This window comes from Paramormyrops kingsleyae, chromosome 5, assembly GCF_048594095.1.
Source record: "Paramormyrops kingsleyae isolate MSU_618 chromosome 5, PKINGS_0.4, whole genome shotgun sequence".
In the NCBI taxonomy this organism is placed as follows: domain Eukaryota; kingdom Metazoa; phylum Chordata; class Actinopteri; order Osteoglossiformes; family Mormyridae; genus Paramormyrops; species Paramormyrops kingsleyae.
The window spans coordinates 7,355,511-7,374,002 of NC_132801.1; the positions used below are offsets into that span (position 1 = coordinate 7,355,511).

General features: G+C 46.8%; 1 protein-coding gene across 4 annotated transcripts; it reads left to right on the plus strand.

Moving 5' to 3' along the window:
* The first annotated feature begins 361 nt into the window (after nucleotides 1–361).
* On the plus strand, nucleotides 362–17,075 carry LOC111845245 (GTP-binding protein 1). 4 transcript variants are annotated; one of them, XM_023814535.2, is made up of 15 exons: nucleotides 362–505; nucleotides 757–958; nucleotides 3,519–3,630; nucleotides 4,561–4,741; nucleotides 6,414–6,762; nucleotides 7,194–7,317; nucleotides 7,967–8,081; nucleotides 8,256–8,400; nucleotides 8,828–9,010; nucleotides 9,960–10,095; nucleotides 10,347–10,525; nucleotides 10,998–11,162; nucleotides 11,745–11,795; nucleotides 12,819–12,970; nucleotides 15,210–17,075. In XM_023814535.2, exons 2-14 carry the CDS (start codon nucleotides 767–769, stop codon nucleotides 12,921–12,923), a joined length of 2,037 nt encoding a protein of 678 aa, XP_023670303.1. In that variant the 5' UTR covers nucleotides 362–505; nucleotides 757–766; the 3' UTR covers nucleotides 12,924–12,970; nucleotides 15,210–17,075. The 4 variants fall into 4 exon arrangements, with proteins under 4 accessions (XP_023670303.1, XP_023670302.1, XP_023670305.1 ...); XM_023814534.2 differs by lacking the exon at nucleotides 15,210–17,075 and having other exon boundaries at nucleotides 12,819–15,025; XM_023814536.2 differs by lacking the exon at nucleotides 15,210–17,075 and having other exon boundaries at nucleotides 397–451; nucleotides 12,819–15,025.
* The last annotated feature ends 1,417 nt before the right edge of the window (nucleotides 17,076–18,492 follow it).

The following is an 18,492-nucleotide window of genomic DNA, read 5'->3' on the forward strand; positions in this document are numbered from 1 at the left end:
GTTCTGTCACCCAACGAACCTAAATACCATTACAGCGCATGTGCATAGTTGCAGCTGATCTTGCATCAGCGGCGGTCCGGCATGCCACGTCATCACGCCCACACAAACAATGTTGTTTGCGACTTTCGGTAAATGTAGTGCGCATGCTGATCGTACGTACCACGAATGCATTAACATCCATGTAGAAGTTAACAATTAACATGTATGGAAAACAGCATTTACGCCCAAGGTCTAAAACAGACGCTAAGCACTGCTTTAAAAAGCGATGGGGAATAAGTATTCGCTAAATCGGGTAGAGATATAGTAGACATGTGTGGTTTAAATATTTATATTTTACGCCAAAGGAGGCGTGGAAATTCAAAATATTATTTGCGATATATGGGATCTTTTGAATAATTAATTAAGGGGCGTGTTGGTTACGTCAGCCAATAGGCAGCGCTGAATGAGTAAGGTAACGGCGGCGTTTATACTGATTTGTATGGTGTTACCCGTCCTCAGTAAACCGGTATTGATCATATCTATATCAATTTTCACATCTTTTAACATCTGTTTTATTAATAGTTGTTTAAAGGAAAGTGTACACAAAGGTAGAATTTTTTACGAAGGCACCGGTTAGCTAGCAAGTTAGGTTGCTGGCTTGCTACCGCCGGACGCTGTTCAGTTGACATTAGTGTCAGGCGAGTTGTGTGTTGAATTAACCGTCCTGTTATTCCGATAGCTTGCATACAGTCTGTCCCTTTTTTCTCGTGTTTAAAGGTCGGAGGTGATGGCGTCCGTGGCAGCGAAAGAGCCGAACTTAAGCCCGGCTCCGATAGCACCCTCCGCGGAGTCCCTGGTCCCTGCTAGCATGTTCGCGCCGGGCAGGGGATGTGGCGATGACGTACACGGCGCGGACAGCTTCGAGGACGGCGAGACCTTCAACGGCGAGGCCGGGGATCACCTGGACTTCAGCAGCAAGGTAGGCCGCGTCCGTTGCACTCACCGGGGCTGTGTTTTGTAACTAAATACCGACGTGGCTGCTTGCGTGGCCCATTATTTCGTGCCTCTGACGGATCTTAACATAGTAACACCGCGACGTCCTGTGCCGGCCCGGTCTGGTAATAGCCCACGGCATAGGACGCTGGTTCTGCAGAAAAAGCCTCAATATGAATGACACGTCTTGAGTCGCCATGGTTGTTGACTTGGGCATTAGCTGAATGATTTGCTTCATCGTGTGACAATTTCACTGTAAACTTTTCCTAGGGTAGCCCTTATGAGGTCACCTGTCACATTCGAGTGACGAGGAATTCTGACTTATTTAATTCTCGTATAATTTTCAACAAAGTTTAAAAAAGTTACACGATTGTTTAAATGTTTACTATTTTAGGAGAAAAAAACAAAAACACAAAGTTAAGCTAAGATTTCATAGGGAGGAGATAAATATGTTTCGGTTTACGGTTACATCATCCGAAACTCAGCTGCAAATGCGATCCTTATTGAGAACCTAGTGCTTCACGGAACTGGGCTTAACTCTGAAAGTGCCCTCAGTGACTGCATGCGAAGTTAATTATCAGGTTATATCAATAAAACACGGGGCTGATTTTGATTTCAGGCCGAAATGATTTCATCTCTCACACTTGGATTGTTACAAATATTCTTATAAGCGAGGTGAGGTTATCAATGTCTGCTGGTGCGTTAGGTGGGTACATGGGATGGCGAGGAGGCGCGTTTGCTCAGGTTTCACCTAACCTGTATGGTACTTCACGTGGGGCAGGGAGACACAGCTCCTGTATTGAAGTCACTTTCTGGTGACACTAAACAGCGTATGAGCTGTAATTTCAGCTTCAGCTAAGCTGTATAATGGGTGGAAAAGGATCAGGGTATAGCGTAGTGGTTTATGGCTTTAACTGAACTCTTTGCACCTCTTGGGCTGTTTGTGTGGATGACTTAAGTAAGTGATACATATGTCGTGTCTATGATTTTTGACAGATAAGCCAGTACTGGATCCTGTAAACGGAGACGTGGTTCTTAAGCTCTCAGGAAGCTCACCTTTGCTTCTGAAGCTTGCCATCGCTTCTGAAGCTTGCCATCATGTTTACAGGACTTTTCGTTAAGTGGCAGTCTTTCATATAGGGCTCTGCTATGTGGTGGTTTCAACTGATATGTATAGGAATGTCTGTATGAAGTGGAACTGCTAAATTCGGCTCACGACATCTACATCTAGGAAGAATGTGGCTACATGCTCATCCAGTGGGTCAGTTTAGGTATCACCGCCCGGGAAAACGCAGCTTCAGTCAGAGATGTGGCACATCCTACGGCATCCTACGGTTTGCCATTCTTGGCTTTTTTGCTTGCATGAAACAAGGGTTGTGTTATTTAAGAAAAGGGTCACTCGTTACCTGGAGGTTGTGAATTTTCTAGTAGTTATACTGGAGCAGGTGTAACTCTGGCCACCAAACTGTGGTGTGTGCTAGTTTTAGGGTGACGAACGTTCTTGTGGTGTTTTGATTGACAATCCAGTAATAGTATAACTGTGTCCGTCAGCTCCTGTGTAAACAGTAAGTGACCCTGTGACCAGCCTTCTGGGAATGTGTGTCTTGTGCTGAAATATGTGGGGTCCACAGCTTAAGCTGTATGTCCTGAATAATTATTCTTGTCTGTAATGTTTAATCATTAAATCCCCCCTTTGGTCACCCAGCAAGAATAAATTAGAAATGAGCTGATTTTGCTACTTTAAAAACTTAGATAATTGATTTTAAATGATTGTCTGCCGTACTTCCGCTCAGTCCTTTAGTCTGTGTGCCTGTGGAAGGGTTGTGTTTACTGTTGTTCAGAAACATCTGCTTGCTCAGTCATCTGCTTTGATAATAGATGGCTGGTCACTTTGTGTAAGGGGACAATCAGAGAGTCCCGTGCCAAGATTTAAGGGGCGTGCCACTGAATATGGCCATGCGTTGCCCTGTGAACTCACACTGATGAAACATTTGGGATCCCTGATGCAAGTCAGGCCTAACCTTGCTGGCTGTTTGGGTGTCATGTTTCTTTCATATAGGGCTCTGGTATGTGGTAGTTTCATCTCTTAGACACAGTATTTCAGCAGGGATTGCAAATGTTGCCATCTGGGATGTGACTCATGCTGATTGTGGGGTGTTTTAAGCAGGACACTGGTGCCTCTCTTTGTCTCTGAACTCCGCTGTGATCCTCTGCAGTACTTCTCAATGCTAACCTCCCTGGGCAGCCAGGCATAGAGGCTGTGGTCTACTGCGGTCGTGGTAGTTTTCAATCCGGTCCTCATGCTTCTCCAGCCAAGCATGCAGGTGGTGGATTAGAGCAAATATATGGGCAGGCTGGTAGAGGGGTTGAGCATTTACCTTAGAGCTGGCGGTCTTCAGGAATGGACCTGCAGACAATTGTGGGGGTAAATCAGCAGGTTGGAAAAAGGCAAACCGAACCGGAAAGTTTGTATAAAAATGGATGACGACTGACAGAATTTCTCATATTAATGACATCTGCCTGTCTGTCTTCTTCCCCCGGTCCAGCTTGCTCTGGTGAGCCCCAATGGGGCGCAGTATGACTCGCTCCTGCGGCAGCTGAGGGATCGCATGGAGGAGGGCTGTGGGGAGACCATCTATGTGGTGGGCGTGGGCTCTGGTAAGGACACCTGGGGCAGGCGCCACGCCCTCCCAGCCACCCTGACCGTGCCTCTGAGCCATAACCAGTGAGGACGTGGTGAATCTCACTGTGTGTGTGTGTGTGTGCGTGCGTGCGTGCGTGCGTGTGTATGTCTGTGAATGCAATCATAAAATTAAGAATGGTTCCTTTTTGGTTAAAGTTAGGGCTGGGTTGGGGTTAAGGTTGCCCTAGTTATGCCCATAGAAATGACTGTAGAGTCCCCTTAAAGGTGTCTAATCTGTGTGTGTTTACAGGGACACATGTCAGCTTAGGGCCATTTGCCTGAAGCTCCTGCTGTTTGCTTGGTAACACACCATTATATTTCATGGTGCTCTGTCTGCCTCAGCCAGGAGAGTAAACTCCTTGGTATCTCCCTGCTGATCTCGGGTGGAGGCAGTGGGTTTTCAGCTCCACCTTAACTTCCACTGTAAAAGCAGAACTCCTCCTGGGCTCCAACACAAGCCTCCTTTCCTTGACCTAACAGCACTCTGAGGCCTTTCCGGACCTCTGTGACACTGCCACAGTCTGTGTGATTCTGTCCTGGTTCGTCTCCCACATATGGCACCTTCTGGTTTAACGCAAAGCTGTGCCTGTTTAATATTACATTTTCTCGAGGGTGTCAGACCTCTGTCAGCTTCATCTGATCAGAGGGTCAGTCATTTTCCCCACTGGTTTCTTTATCCACTCCCTTTAGTGTTGCATTTGTTCACCTTTGTCTTGTCTCTTACTGGTCGATGTGAGTTTGGGGGTGGATAGGTTCCTATGATTGATCTGTGTGCAGAGCAATAGAGCTCTGTCAGCAAGCAGCCTCTGCTGTGCTCTGATTGGCAGGCTACCTGCGAGCAGCCTATACTGAGCTCTGATTGGCCGGCTAGCTGCCTGTCACTGATCCCCTTCCCTCTCTCGCAGATGGTGGAGACTATGGTCTGTCAGAGGCAGATATGGAGGCCTCTGTAGCCACAGTACGGTCGCTGACTGAGCAGCTGGACGCTGACCTCATTCTGCTGCGCGAGCGGACGGAGGCGGGTGGCCGCGTGCGCGACTTCCTCATCCGCCGCAGAGTGGGAGAGGCAGACTTCCTGGAGGTCAGGTGAGTGCAGGAAGGGCAGGTCGGGGTTTGAGCTGTAACTGGTCCAGCGTTCCGGCACCTGATGAACAAGCAGGTGCGGTAAGATGCAGATAATGACCGTGGATGAATGGCAGCGAAGGTGAGGGAATTCCAGCTGATTCCTCAGCTTTCTGTCTATGGGGTCATAACTCTCTGTGGGACAGAGGGGAACAGGTGACTCCGTGAGAGGTGTGTCCTGATGTTTTCATTATCCACTCCTGCCGTTTATTACAGCAGATTAATGTACAGTACTGTGCGGAAGTCTTAACGAAAATGTTTAAATGATCTTCCTGTTGTTGTAAAACTGATGACTGTCAAAAGTCAGCTTAGCCATTTCAAAACCTCTCCTAAAGTTACCCCAGTATTTCAATCAACTGTTCAGTACTTCAGTGCATTTTTTTTTTACTTGCCCACCTCATTGAGTTAAGAAATAGTTAATTAATGAATTGATCAGATGGAGAAATGTAACTAATACTGTCAGTCCTGTTACAGCACACGATATTACACCGCAAATGTGTTCTAACGCGGCTGATATATTAGTACCCAAGTACAATGTGATACAGAGTTGCATTTGTATTTGCTCAATTTTAAGTCGGAGAGAAAAGCACAATGCAAAGTACGACACAATATGGTCTTGGTAAGAAACACTGCTTGCTATGCAAATGAACGATGGTGATTTTACTATTTAGGAATGAATTGTTCTTTTGAACTGGTTCTTTTCAGTGTATCGGCCGAACGTGTTTTCAAATGTAAATGAGTTGAACATGATGTACATCTATGCATGGCACCAGTCAGTCTTAGATTATAAAAATCAAAAAATATTTTACAAATTATCATATAAAACACACAGAACCCTTTTTAATTCACGTGCACTTGTTTCCATGGACTGTCTGTAGCCATGTTGCCTTCAGTGCCCCCCCCCCCCCCCCCCCCCCCCCCCGCATACCATACTCCATTGTATTTGTGCTGAGTTCCTGCCCGGCCACACGGTGGCTTTGGCTCACTACTCCTGACCCTCGGCGACTTCGGCACGTTTGGTTGAAGCGGTTGGTTACTAGGCAATTTTCATGAGACTCATAAACCCACACGAGAAGTTTATGATAATAATAATAATTGATAATTTCCCCACGGGGATCAATAAAGTGTCTTTACGCCTCCCTCAACTTGCACTTTGAAGAGTCAGCTGTCCACGAAGGGCAGCCACCTGTTGGGGCTCCCAGGGAGCTGGGGGGTTAAGAGCCTTGCTCATGGACCTGCAGACATGCTGAGGCTGGGTTTGCACTGGCGACCTTGTGGTTACAGGCACACAGGCTTAGCCTGCAGAGCCACACACTGCCCCATGTGGGCCTTAAACATTTACTTTCACTGCTTGACACATCTGCACAGTACTGTAAATTATAGTTATAGAGAAGCTGAGCTGTTAGGTTAGTAGGCTGGATCGTAACCTAGAATGCTCGCATTTCCAGCCTGGCTTTGAGGACCTGGTCCTAGAGACAAGCACAAGGAGGTTGAAGGTGTCACAGTGCCTTCCGGCAGTTTCTGGCCCAGTGTGGAGCAGTTTGGTAATGCAGCAGACTTCTGTTTGAGTGATGAGCCATCATGATGGCTTCCCTTAGCCTTCAGAGTAAGAGTGGAGGCCGCTGTGTCTTCACAGGGTGGCAGTGGTGGGCAACGTGGACGCGGGCAAGAGCACGCTTTTGGGTGTGCTGACGCACGGCGAACTGGATAACGGGCGTGGCTTCGCGCGCCAGAAGCTGTTCCGCCACAAGCACGAGATGGAGAGCGGGCGCACCAGCAGCGTGGGCAACGACATCCTGGGCTTCGACCAGGAGGGCCAGGTGGTCAACAAGCCTGACAGTCACGGCGGCAGCCTGGACTGGACCAAGATCTGCGAGAAGTCATCTAAGGTGATCACCTTCATCGACCTGGCTGGCCACGAGAAGTACCTGAAGACCACAGTCTTTGGCATGACGGGCCACCTGCCGGACTTCTGCATGCTGATGGTGAGGCACGAGAGCATAACCATCATCATCATCATCATCATAACCTTCATCATCATTATCATCATTTTGACACCACACACGTTATAAATGGAGATTCCCTGACATTAATTTCGCTCCATTTACATCTTCTCCTTACTCTCCAAAGAATATAATTTGTTTCAGATGGTTGATGGCTGTTCAGTCGGTGTTATTAATTTGGCTTTAACATTTAATCTTATTTGAAGCCCGTTCAGCTGATGTGAAGCTGAACTCGGGGTTGCTTGTGCTCCTGGGAAGTGTAGTCCAAACCTCGCATGTCTCTTGTGTAAAGAAATATTTCCTGCTGTCTTCTGGTCTGCATTAGTGGTATGGTGTGAGTCAGGACAGCTGTTACGGCAGGTATTAAGGGGTGACCCCCCATCCCCTGACTGTTTGGCTCCGTTTGTGTGCAGGTGGGAAGCAATGCAGGGATTGTGGGAATGACGAAGGAGCACCTCGGCCTGGCCCTGGCTCTCAATGTTCCCGTTTTCGTGGTGGTCACTAAGATCGACATGTGCCCGGCCAACATCCTCCAAGGTGAGAGGGATTGAGCGGATGCCGGTCAGACACGCTCTGTTTCCTGAGAGGTGATCAGGCTTCTCTATAGGCTGGATCTTCCCAGCCCTGCTGCTACCAGTCTGCTCTCCATGCTAGTTTCCCCATTTCCTAAATCGCGGGCACCTTCACTGTTGTGGGAGAGAGCTGCATTAGTTCGGCTAGGGAAACGCCTTATATGGAGTGCTTGAGTGCCTTGGGCAAATTTGGGGGGGGGGAATTTAAGCATTTCCATTTACCTTTCAGAACAAGAGAGACACCCCCAGGCAACCAAAAGATCTTTGGTCATTAAGCTTTTAGTCTTGCAGTAGCTGTTCATGTGACTATTTTGAAGCCAATGAAATTTTTGGCCTTATTTATGGAGAATGACTGTTGTGTGGCCAGTTATCTGGGTGCTGTGTTTGGAATTATCTGCTGCCCTTATTGAAAATTATGAGAAATGGGCTTCATCCGACTAGCTTAACTCCTGGAGTATTGCTGTAGCTTTGTGTCACATTATATTGGCTGAACTGCGTAGTGAGAAGATGATTGCTCTCGATTTTGGTGGTTTTAATCCCTACATGAGTCCCCTGAATGGTTTCTGCCCAGGCTGGGTTTGTGAGAACGTTTCCGCATGTGTGTGTCTTCACAGAAACTCTCAAGCTGTTACAGAGGTTACTGAAGTCCCCAGGGTGCAGGAAGATCCCCGTTCTGGTGCAGAACAAGGACGACGTCATCGTCACTGCGTCCAACTTCAGCTCTGAAAGGTTGTCAAAAGACCACAACTGTGTTCCTCATTTCCACTTAGCTCAGAAAGTCTCCTGATGTCCGTGGTCTGGTGGTCCCCCTCGTTTAGCCACTTTTGAGATCTCGCCCACCATTCTGAACTTCTCTCCATCCTCGGGCCAGGCCTTTGCTGTAACCCTCATTTCTTCCCACAGGATGTGTCCCATCTTCCAGATCTCCAATGTGACCGGCGAGAACATGGACCTGCTTAAGATGTTCCTCAACCTGCTGTCCTCCAGGACGTCGTACAGTGACGAGGAGCCCGCCGAGTTCCAGATTGATGACACGTACTCCGTGCCGGTCAGTATCACCTTGAGTATGACGACCTGGTAACGAGCGCGGCTCATTAACCCTCTGGTGCCCAGTCTGGCCTGAAGTCCACCACATAGTCACAAGACACTTTAGACCTAATCTATGGATGTAATGATGTTTTGTTCTCAATCAGGAGGCCATACTGAAAGTTTAATTTACTGGTATGTTGTGAAAATGGAGCAGGGCTTATTCTATGAATTTTTTTATAAGGTGTGGCCTATAAAAATGGTCATATACAAAGGGGGCAGCCTTTTCATTAGCCAATGATATGTTTTGATTCAGTGAGTGACAGGGGTGAGGCATTTCAGGGGCCAATCATGTTTCAGTAGGGGCAGTGCCCATGTGACCCTGTCCCTGTATAAGTCGCTGTGATGGAGATGTCAGTGTGACCCAGGTCCTGCTGGTTGGTTCCTAGGGCGTGGGCACCGTGGTGTCTGGGACGACGTTACGCGGGTTGATCCGGCTGAACGACATCCTGCTGCTGGGCCCAGACCCCCTGGGAAACTTCATCCCCATCGCAGTCAAGTCCATCCACCGCAAGAGGATGCCGGTGACAGAGGTCCGAGGGGGTCAGACGGCCTCTTTCGCCCTGAAGAAGGTCAGATGTGACACCTTCCTCCTTTCCCCGTCACTCGCCACTGAATTACACATAATGCACGAGCCAGACTCTGTGCACATGAAAGGGGGGATTAGATGCTCAAGCGTAACTAGGAAAATAAACATAGTAGCATCCCAGCCAGATCGAGGCCCGTCCCGATGCACTTTGCTGCCCAGGAATGGATGGATGGATGAATGGAGGGGTGGGTGGGTGGAAACGAGAGAAGCTTAAATATGACAAGAACTTAACATTGGCTGGATAAACTTTCAAATCTTTTTCACTGTGAATTAGGGAATCAGTCTGCATTATGATGAATAACAAACCCACTGATTATCCCCAAAGAGCCCATTTAAGCTATATGTATAGATTGGTAAGTTGGTCTTAATATACTGAGCTGAACACAGAGCGGAGCTCCATTAGGAAAGGAGAAATCTTGTGTTCAGATGTTGCGTTTGTGAGCAGCCGGGCATTGCAGTTCTGCCAGTTAAGGTGCTTGATAATCCCTCACAGAGTAATACTACGCTTTTTAGATTCCATGTAGGTACCGGGGATTTTTCCACTGACATCCTAGAGGTACAGCTCACGGCCTAATCAGTTCTCTGTACGGCTCGGTAACTTGCAGTGATGACACTAAGCTCACTTTATGATTCCCCTGCGTCTGCTTCTGTAGGAGCAGTGACAGGAGGGTGATGCAGCACACAGAGGATGTCGCCTGTTATGTTTTTTTTTTTCTTGTTTTCACTGAAAACGTCCAGATAGTCCTTGTGAGAGCTTTTCCAATGACACAGGGGCCATAGTGGTTCTTTGCTTTTCAGCAGAAACTGTGTTGAAATGGGTAGTTTGTTCTTCAGTCTGCTCATGACGCACCTGACGGTCGTCGTCGTGTTTCTCCGATGCCTCCATATTTTCATATTTTTTTTCTCTGTGTTCTTGTCTCTTTTTCCGTCAGATCAAGCGCTCGTCCATCAGGAAGGGCATGGTGATGGTGTCTCCCAAGTTGAGCCCGCAGGCCTCGTGGGAGTTTGAGGCAGAGATTCTGGTGCTGCATCACCCGACCACCATCTCACCGAGATACCAGGCCATGGGTGAGTACGGTTATGCTGTGGTGGGGTCACTTGGCTAGGCTGATGCTACGCTACACTATGTTATGCTAATGCTAGGCTATGCTACTTACATGGACAAAACCCCAGCCACACTCGCATACCAGATGGGGGGGGGGGGCACCATCCACTACACTCATCAGCTGTATCTCATCTTTATGTGCCCTTGTTTCTTGGTATAGTGTCAATTTCCGTCACCCTGCTAATGAACTCTTTTTGTGTTCTGTGGGTCCCAGTGCACTGTGGGAGCATCAGGCAGACAGCAACTATCCTTAGCATGAACAGAGACTGTCTGAGGACAGGAGACAAGGCCACCGTGCACTTCCGCTTCATTAAGACCCCCGAGTACCTGCACACGGAACAGAGGCTGGTCTTCAGGGAAGGCAGGACCAAGGCTGTGGGCACCATCACCAAGGTTAGGGGGACTGGCTATGAATGCTGGCAATAAAGTGATAATGGACACTCTGGAATGAGGCTTTCAAACTGTATTTTCATTTTACAATCACCAGTTAAAGGAATTTGACCATTTTATAAATTGTCTTCTTTTTAATATCCAGCACTAAATAACGTAATTCTCTGATATACAGCAGCTGATCAATGAAAAGCTGTAATTGCTTTTCTGATTAACCAGTGTTATTTAGCTAAAGTCTTTTTTTTGGGGGGGATTCTATGATTGTGAGCGAGTGCTGCACTCCCCTTTCTTGCCAGTAGATGGGGCTAAGCCAGCTGGTTACTCACTGCTGGTTGATGCTTATTCGAATCCTTGCCGGCTAGGCTTATTCTCCCATGCTCATGCTGTGCAGAAAACTGGATAGTCACAAATTAGGTTTGCAGCACGTCCTGCAGCAGTCTCAGACACCCTAATAGATACTTGTCTTCTGAGACAGCTGCTGCAATCGACCAATAACCTGCCCTCCAATGCCAAGCCGCCACAAATGAAGATGCAGTCAGTGAAGAAAGCTCCGCCTCGCCGGGAGGACAGCTCGGCAGCAGCCAATGAGGAGCTGGGCCCTCAGGGGCGGCCAGCCAGTCCACACTCCACACAGCAGCAGGTGAGAGGGGGCGGAGTCAGGCCAGGAGAGATGAGATTTAAACTAGATAAATGTTCTTTTGACTAGTCAGCTGCCACGAAGAAAACCTAAAACGGCAGAGAAATAAGGTGACTTGAGAGAGAGAGATGGGGGTTTTCGCACAGGGGGAGGGCAGACTTTTGAGGTGTGATGGGTGGGGCCTGACAGCTTAAGCTCACTGGCGCCCCCCTCTGTCAGTGCCACGGCCGTGCACACGGTTCGCTGTGAGCGCTGGTCAGACCCCCGTCTCCCGCCAGAGACGGAAGCCAAATCACCGGAGGCCAGCGGCTTCTTATCTCGCCTGCAGCTCCTTCTGTCAGTTCCAACCTGCTGGTTAATCTGTCTCTCTCCCCTCCCCCCACCCATAAAACCATACATCTTATTCATTATTTTCCCACCCACTTTCATATCCATTTTCTTTGGCCTTTGCCATATTCACATTTTTGTTTTTCCTTCGTTTCCATATTTTTTTTGTAACTTTTCCCACGCCCCATCTCGTCTTACTCTCTTCCCAATACACCACTTTGCCTTCGTGCTCCCGTGTCTCGTGGCTTGGCACGTTAGGCAGTGCTGGAGGAAGATTCACAGACTAAAGATGGCAACAAAGAGAACAAGGTAAAGGACAAACAAGTGTGCCTAAGTTAATCTATTATGGATGTCAGCCCATATGCCAAACCTCCATGTTTCCTGCCAAGGTGCTTTGTGATTGGCTCTGGGAGACATCCAGGAACTGGCAGTGGCTTATGGGAAATGATGGCAGGTTGCTTTCTTGACACTGACCTTGGCCAGTGCTGTGTGACAAAATTTCAGTAGTGCAGAAACATTTTAAAACTTTTGCAAAGCATTATGGGCTTTTTTCCATACAATGCTAAAGTTAAATTGTCTTTTGAATAATTATATAATACTCTGAGTTTTGTGCTTGGTTGTTTGTTCAGAAATGTTGTTACTTGAGTCCTAAATTTAGACAGGAACCTTGAGCATTAAATGCTGCCAGTTTGCCTGGGTCACTGTAGTTTCAGTCTGATTTTAAGTGTTTGGTGAAGAAAGGCTGGTCCAAACATCTCCACATGTGTACTAGCAGATGTCCACTCGAATGTTTATGACGCGTTTGATGACAGACACTGGCTGCACTCCAAATTTGTGTCTGCGCAGCGGCGTACAGGTCTGGACACGCTGCGCATGATTGATTTGCTAGCGTCCACTTTAAATACCAGTACGAATGCTTTTGGCGAGTGTTTGTAGCTTGCAAACCCTAGAGACCATTTACAAGGTAATAAAACGGTCACATACACGTGAGTGCAGACTTGAATTGAATTGAAAATCTCACGCCAGTCAGCTGACCAAAGTTGCCAACCCTGTGAGCGGCCTCTCTGAATTTGTAAAACAGTGAAATGGAAACAGACCTCACCTGTGATACATGTGCAGGGAATATCATAATAATAATTATTAATATAAATATAACACATTGTACGCTTGTGCAAAGTATGCAGCTTGATCCAAGAACTATAATCGTTTCCGTGTGCACGTATGCAGAGTGTGAACGTAAGTGTTGCCCTTGTGCGGAGAAGAATGAACCAGCCTTAAGTGTTATAGACACTGACACTGTGTAATTTTATCCTGCTCCTTCCTCTTTTTCAGCCAAAGTCAGGAGGTGGAGGCAGAAGAAGAGGCGGCCAGCGACATAAAGGCAAATCTCTAACAAACTCAACAGCGACCCCTGCAGGTGGAGTAGGGGGATGTTAAATCACACCCATCCTCCCTGCTCTTCAGTCTTTTCTATCCTCTATAAGGTATCTCTACCCACAAGTGCAGCATTTCAAAGCAGAACACCCCCATTCCCCACTCCAGCCCCCCCTACTGTGTGGTCAGAGTTCACTCTATCAGGGATCCCTGACTCTGATCTTCGTTATTGCACACTGCTTTCAGAAAGGTGTGGTATGGTGTGCACCTTGGGCACAGGCGCCTTTGCAGGTCTCTATTCCCTCTAAACTGATTTTTTTTTACCAAAGTCAGTTCTTATTTTTGCACAGTCTTAATTGGATTAAAAAGGAAAAACATGTCCTGCGTAGTGGCTCCCTCTTCTGGCCGGTGAGTGTGGCACACGGTGTAAAGACCCTGCCATCAGACCTCCCCCCAAAGGCCGACAGGGACAGCAGGGCAGGCACAGAGGTGGACGTTTGACTGTAAATAATCACGAATAAACGTTCGTCTCCGAACTCCCTTTGCCACATTCAGCCTAGTTCTGCTTTAGGAGGCTTGTGACCTTTTATATAATAAATGTTTTCATAAAAAAAAAAGGATAGAATCTTGTAGAAAGAAAACAAAAACTAAATTCCTGTCGTCATGCTCCTCATACGTTAACGAGGTTTTTCTTTTTTTTCTCCTGGGCCTCTATCAGCCAGATGTTCTGAATGTGTAATTAGCAGCAGGCTCGCGACCCCACTTGCTGACGAGGGACTGACTGCCCGTGCTTCACGTGGAGCTTCCTGTGTAGCGAGCCAGCCGCTGATAGCAGGCCAAAGCATGCATCGAACTCTGGGTGTGCAGTTTAGGGCCACTGGTATGGTCACTTTTGGTCGGAATGGAAAAGTTTCAGGATTCATAGAAATCTGATTTGTAGTAGGAAGTATAGCTATGGCATGTGAGGTTCACTGGTGCAGTGATAGGCTGGGAATCACTGCCAGTTCCCACACTGCTCCCGGCAGGCGTGGTACGTGTCTGGGCACCTTGAGAATGTGTGTTGGCAGGTGTGATGTGGGGGTGCTGTTTTTAGAGGGAGAAGATATCTAATGAAACTGATAACAGTGCCTTGAAATTTAGGTTTGGGCTCCGATTTGAGGCGATCAGTGCACTTTCAGCGACTCGTTTGGGCCGTAACAGGCCATAGTCATGCACCCACGTCTTCTCGTTAGTCGCATGGGACGCCAGGTCGTCTGGTAAGACGGGCAGCTTTTAAGCTGGGTTGATGTGCCATCTGCGGCACGGTTGGTGCTATATGCCTGAAATGAGAAGCTTGGGCACAGGCAGCCTGCCCAGTGGTTTGAAGGGGGCAATGGAGACTCTGGTCCAGGTTCTTCAGACCTAGAAGGCTTCGTTCCAGGTGTAACTGAAAACACAGTTGGCCCCTTCTGAGAGGGCAGATCGGTGGGAGTTCGGTATCGTGCTGGCCGATGTACTGAATGCACAGAGTGGTCGAGTAAATTGGTTCTGGATAATAGACTTTGGAAGTTCCTTTTATTAGTTTGGGGGGAGGGGGGATAGCTTTTAATTTTGTTGTTTTTTGATCAGTAGTTTACGAAGGCAGCCCCTGGTGGACACACAGCAGTATGGGGTCCGGCAAAGATTGTTGTCTTATGCCTTAATTAAAAATAAGGCTTCAGTTTACTGTGTGCTGTTGATGATGTTCCCATTCAAGCTTTCATCCGCTTGGTGCAAAAGAACGACTGAAATGGCACCATTCAGCGGGTTCATGTTCTGTAGTGAAGGAACAGGAAGGTAGGCGGTCTTTAAACTGATGCGATGTGAATAGTTACCCAACATCGAGATGTTAGACTGTTCAGAGATTTTTATCATTGTTTTCTAATAATAATTTTTATTAGATTGTGCATAGTGTTTTTTGTTTTACAAGGAAAGGGCTCTGAAAGTGGAATCTGTTGGCTGTGAAAGGGTTTTATCCTGAACATAAACTGCCAGGCATTTTTTTTATTGCATGATTTATTTTTTGAGAAGGACAAAAACATTCTATGTATGTATGTATAAAAAGGAGGTTTAAAATGCCATTAAAACTTAAAAGTGGTGTGGATTTGTGTTGTACATCCTTTTCAATAAATTATCGAGTACCAATATATGGTCCTCCATCTCTAATTTTTTGAGTAAAATACATATCGATGCCTTTTTTTCTATAAACCATTAATTCTCTCTCTAATTGGAGTTCTGGAGTTTGAGACTGAAACGCTGTTTAATGTGATAAGTGAGAGTTGTGGAACAGTTACCAGTTATGGCTAATTTCTGAAATTTCTAATTTCGCAGGCTCTGAGATCTTGGCCCGTTGGCTTGCCCTGCGAGCTGGTGAACGGAAACGATAAGTGTGTTTGAAAACACACAGGCTCTCCTCCTGGGCACAGGGCCCTAGCCCATTGAGTACACACTAGTCTGACTTGCTCTACTTGAGATCCACTCTATATCTTAATTATGACAAATGTATAAAGGGTAACTATGATTAGGAGAGTGTTTGGCTCAGCAGGCTATTCCTCCGTGCCTGTGATTGGAAGGTTGCCGGTTTGATCCCAGCCTCTGCAGTATAGTCACGTCTGTGGGCCCTTGAGCGAGGCCCTTAACCCCCAGCTCCATGGGCGCTGCTGCAGGTGGCTGCCCTTCACTGGCAAGCTTGCCTCCCCTACGTGTGTGTCATGGAGAGCAAGACAGGGTAGGCGAAAAGAGAATTTCCCCACAGCGATCAATAAAGTGTCATTATTATATGCTAATACTGATGTGATATAACTATCAAGGACCCTTTTTGCATCTCTGTACAAAAACTGAATCTTACACTGAATCTGAAATCTGGATATTTCAAGGCTGTTAAGGGTAATGACAGTGTATTAGATGATATCTACCCCATACATGGCGTCACGAAAAGATGACGCCTGGGGCTGAGTAATGATTCAGTTCTCAGCGTATAGTCCGAAAGTCTGCAAAGGTGTAAATGAAGGAGCTTTGTGCCGGAGGAAGGAGAGCTTGGATTGCTCTTGGAGACCATGGCTGAAGCTTTGGCAACCATGGCGCACAACCACAGCACAGAAGATTCCCGCCAGGCTGAGTCTCTCCAGTGAGAAGCTGAGTTTGTGTCTAAGATTATTTCTGCACATAAAGTACCCGATCAGCATCTGCCAAATGAAGCCTGATTGGCTGAGCTGGGCCCTGCAAACTGAAAAACCTGAACTCTTTCTGGATAGTTTCGTATTTTGACTAAAGGCTTTTCACTTTCTTAGTCAATGGCAAGTGATGCACTATTTGAGCTATTATAAAAACAACCTTTGAGCTAGAGATGATAAGATGACCTATTAAGGCCCAGAATGTAAAAATAACAGACAGATCTGGGAGAAGAGTCTCCTCAAGGGCCCTTTTTAAAGTGTTTCAAAGCCGTAAATAACAGCTCCAGATTAATGGCCTGGCTTAGGTCAGTTCATTGCGTCTTATTTGTCTGAATAAAAATGTTCAGCAGCTCCATAAATCGAGATGGACACATTCACATTTTAATCTAAAAGCAGAGCGTTTGCCTTCTGGGCTTCTCCGAGTGATCATCTGATGTCTGGATACATCAGATATGGGGTGTGATGTGGACTGAATCTACATTACTTTTGTGAGTTATTCCACACATCCTCTCCTGTGTTTAATAAGTGCTTGTCACTGAACTGAACCGTGTGTCCGCACATTTATATAACTATATAACAACTGATCATATACTGGAAGATAACACCGGCAACCTTTTTAATCATAACTCTGGTTCTGTAAGGGATGTGATTCTGCCTGTCTTGAGTTTTTACCACAGATATTACCACTAAGCATCAGTAGGAGATTTTTTTTGTTTGTTTTGTTTTGTTTTTGATCATTATCAACTGCCATTACATTTTAACTGGCCTGCATTCAACTTGTGATCCTTTCCTCAACATAAGCAGTCAAATTTAGATTTGGAGTCGAATATAAGTCATATGTACCATTTACATCACACCCTAAATTTACCAACTTTTCTGGAGTTAATTTCACTTTAACATAAAAAGCCTTGTAGTTTACTATGCCATTGTTATGTCAGAACACAGGCTTCCTCATAAGTGCAAAATGCATGTAAGGCATCTGTCTCCATGGCCTTCGTATAACTAATAAAAATTTTGGCAAGGCTCCTCTCTGTGGCTGCAGCATCACGAGTCAGACTTTCTTCTAGACCACTGTTTCCCAACCCGGTCCTCGGGAACCCACAAATGATCCATGTTTTAGCTCCCTGCCAAACATTCTGTATTGTGGATCCCTGTGGACCAGTTTTAAACCAGTGTTTCCCAACCCAGTCCACGTTTTTGCTTCCTCTCAGCTCCCAGCACGCCTGTACCAGGTATTCAGTGTTCCTGATTGGCTGGGAGCTGGGAGGGAGCAAAAACGTGGACTGTCCGGGGTTCCCCGAGGACTGGGTTGGGAAACACTGTTTTAAACCATTTGATTTCTGCAGGTCCAGCCAGCCACTCGTGCAGAGGGAGTGCTCAGCTTGTTTCATCAGCGTGCACGGCTGCTCCGTTCGCCACTGAGAACACAGAGCCGCGCACACTAATCAAACATAACGAAAACTGCTGCCAAGATCATTGGCACATTGCGTAGAAACCCTCCATGCTTTCGGTGGGTCACGGTCGATACGTGAGGAAGGCACGTAGCGTAAAGCCTCCAGTAATGAAGGAGCTTGTTTTCCGAGAGGATTGCGGTCACTAGCCGTCCACCATCGTGTTTAGGGAACTTAAACCCTCAATTACATGGAGGAGGGTGGCAAGGAAAGCAGAAGCAAAAGTAATTATGAGAAGCTGCTGTGTTTTGGTCACGGTCAGCCACAGGTTCTGTCACCTTGGTGCTGCTTTCGCCGTCCTGGTTATTAAGGAGAACCAGGCTGATTAATGCATCCTCCTCGGGCAGAGGTGGAACAAATTTATGGTTTTTGTACATCTACCCCCTTCGCAGAACGACTTTGTGGCTGATGGTGTAGTACTGCTAACTCACACCTCCGGGGCTGGGGTTTAAAATTGCGAATTTGCTCTGTGTGTGTGGAATTTGAAGGCTCCCTCCTCTGTTCCCCTGCCTGAGCAGGTCCCTCCATGAACCCTGCACAGGATAAACAGATGGATGGATGATAGATGCCCACTCTATGCTTGAGCTCATTCACCTGTTAGTGCTACCAGAACAGTGTCACTGCTGTCAATTTTTTCCAATCATGCACAGTTACAGTCAACATCTGAACCTTGTTTGGTGTAAGTTACCCATCCCCCCAGGGTGTGAGTCACACAATCTTAGCCACACTCACCATTTCTGCCAGATCTCCCACATCATTGTTCCAACGTGATGGAAAGCTGCTTCTCTAGCCCAAAGACCTTCAGCTTTGAGTCTTCGACCAGCTAGGAGCTCCCATCAAGACATGTTGTTCAACTTTAATCTTAATAACTCAAAGATTCTATTTTAATCACACCTAAAACTATTACTTGATTAATTTTATTTAAATGTTCTAGAATAGCAATCCTCAACCACTGGGCTGCACAGAAAGAGTAAAAAAATGTAATTCCAT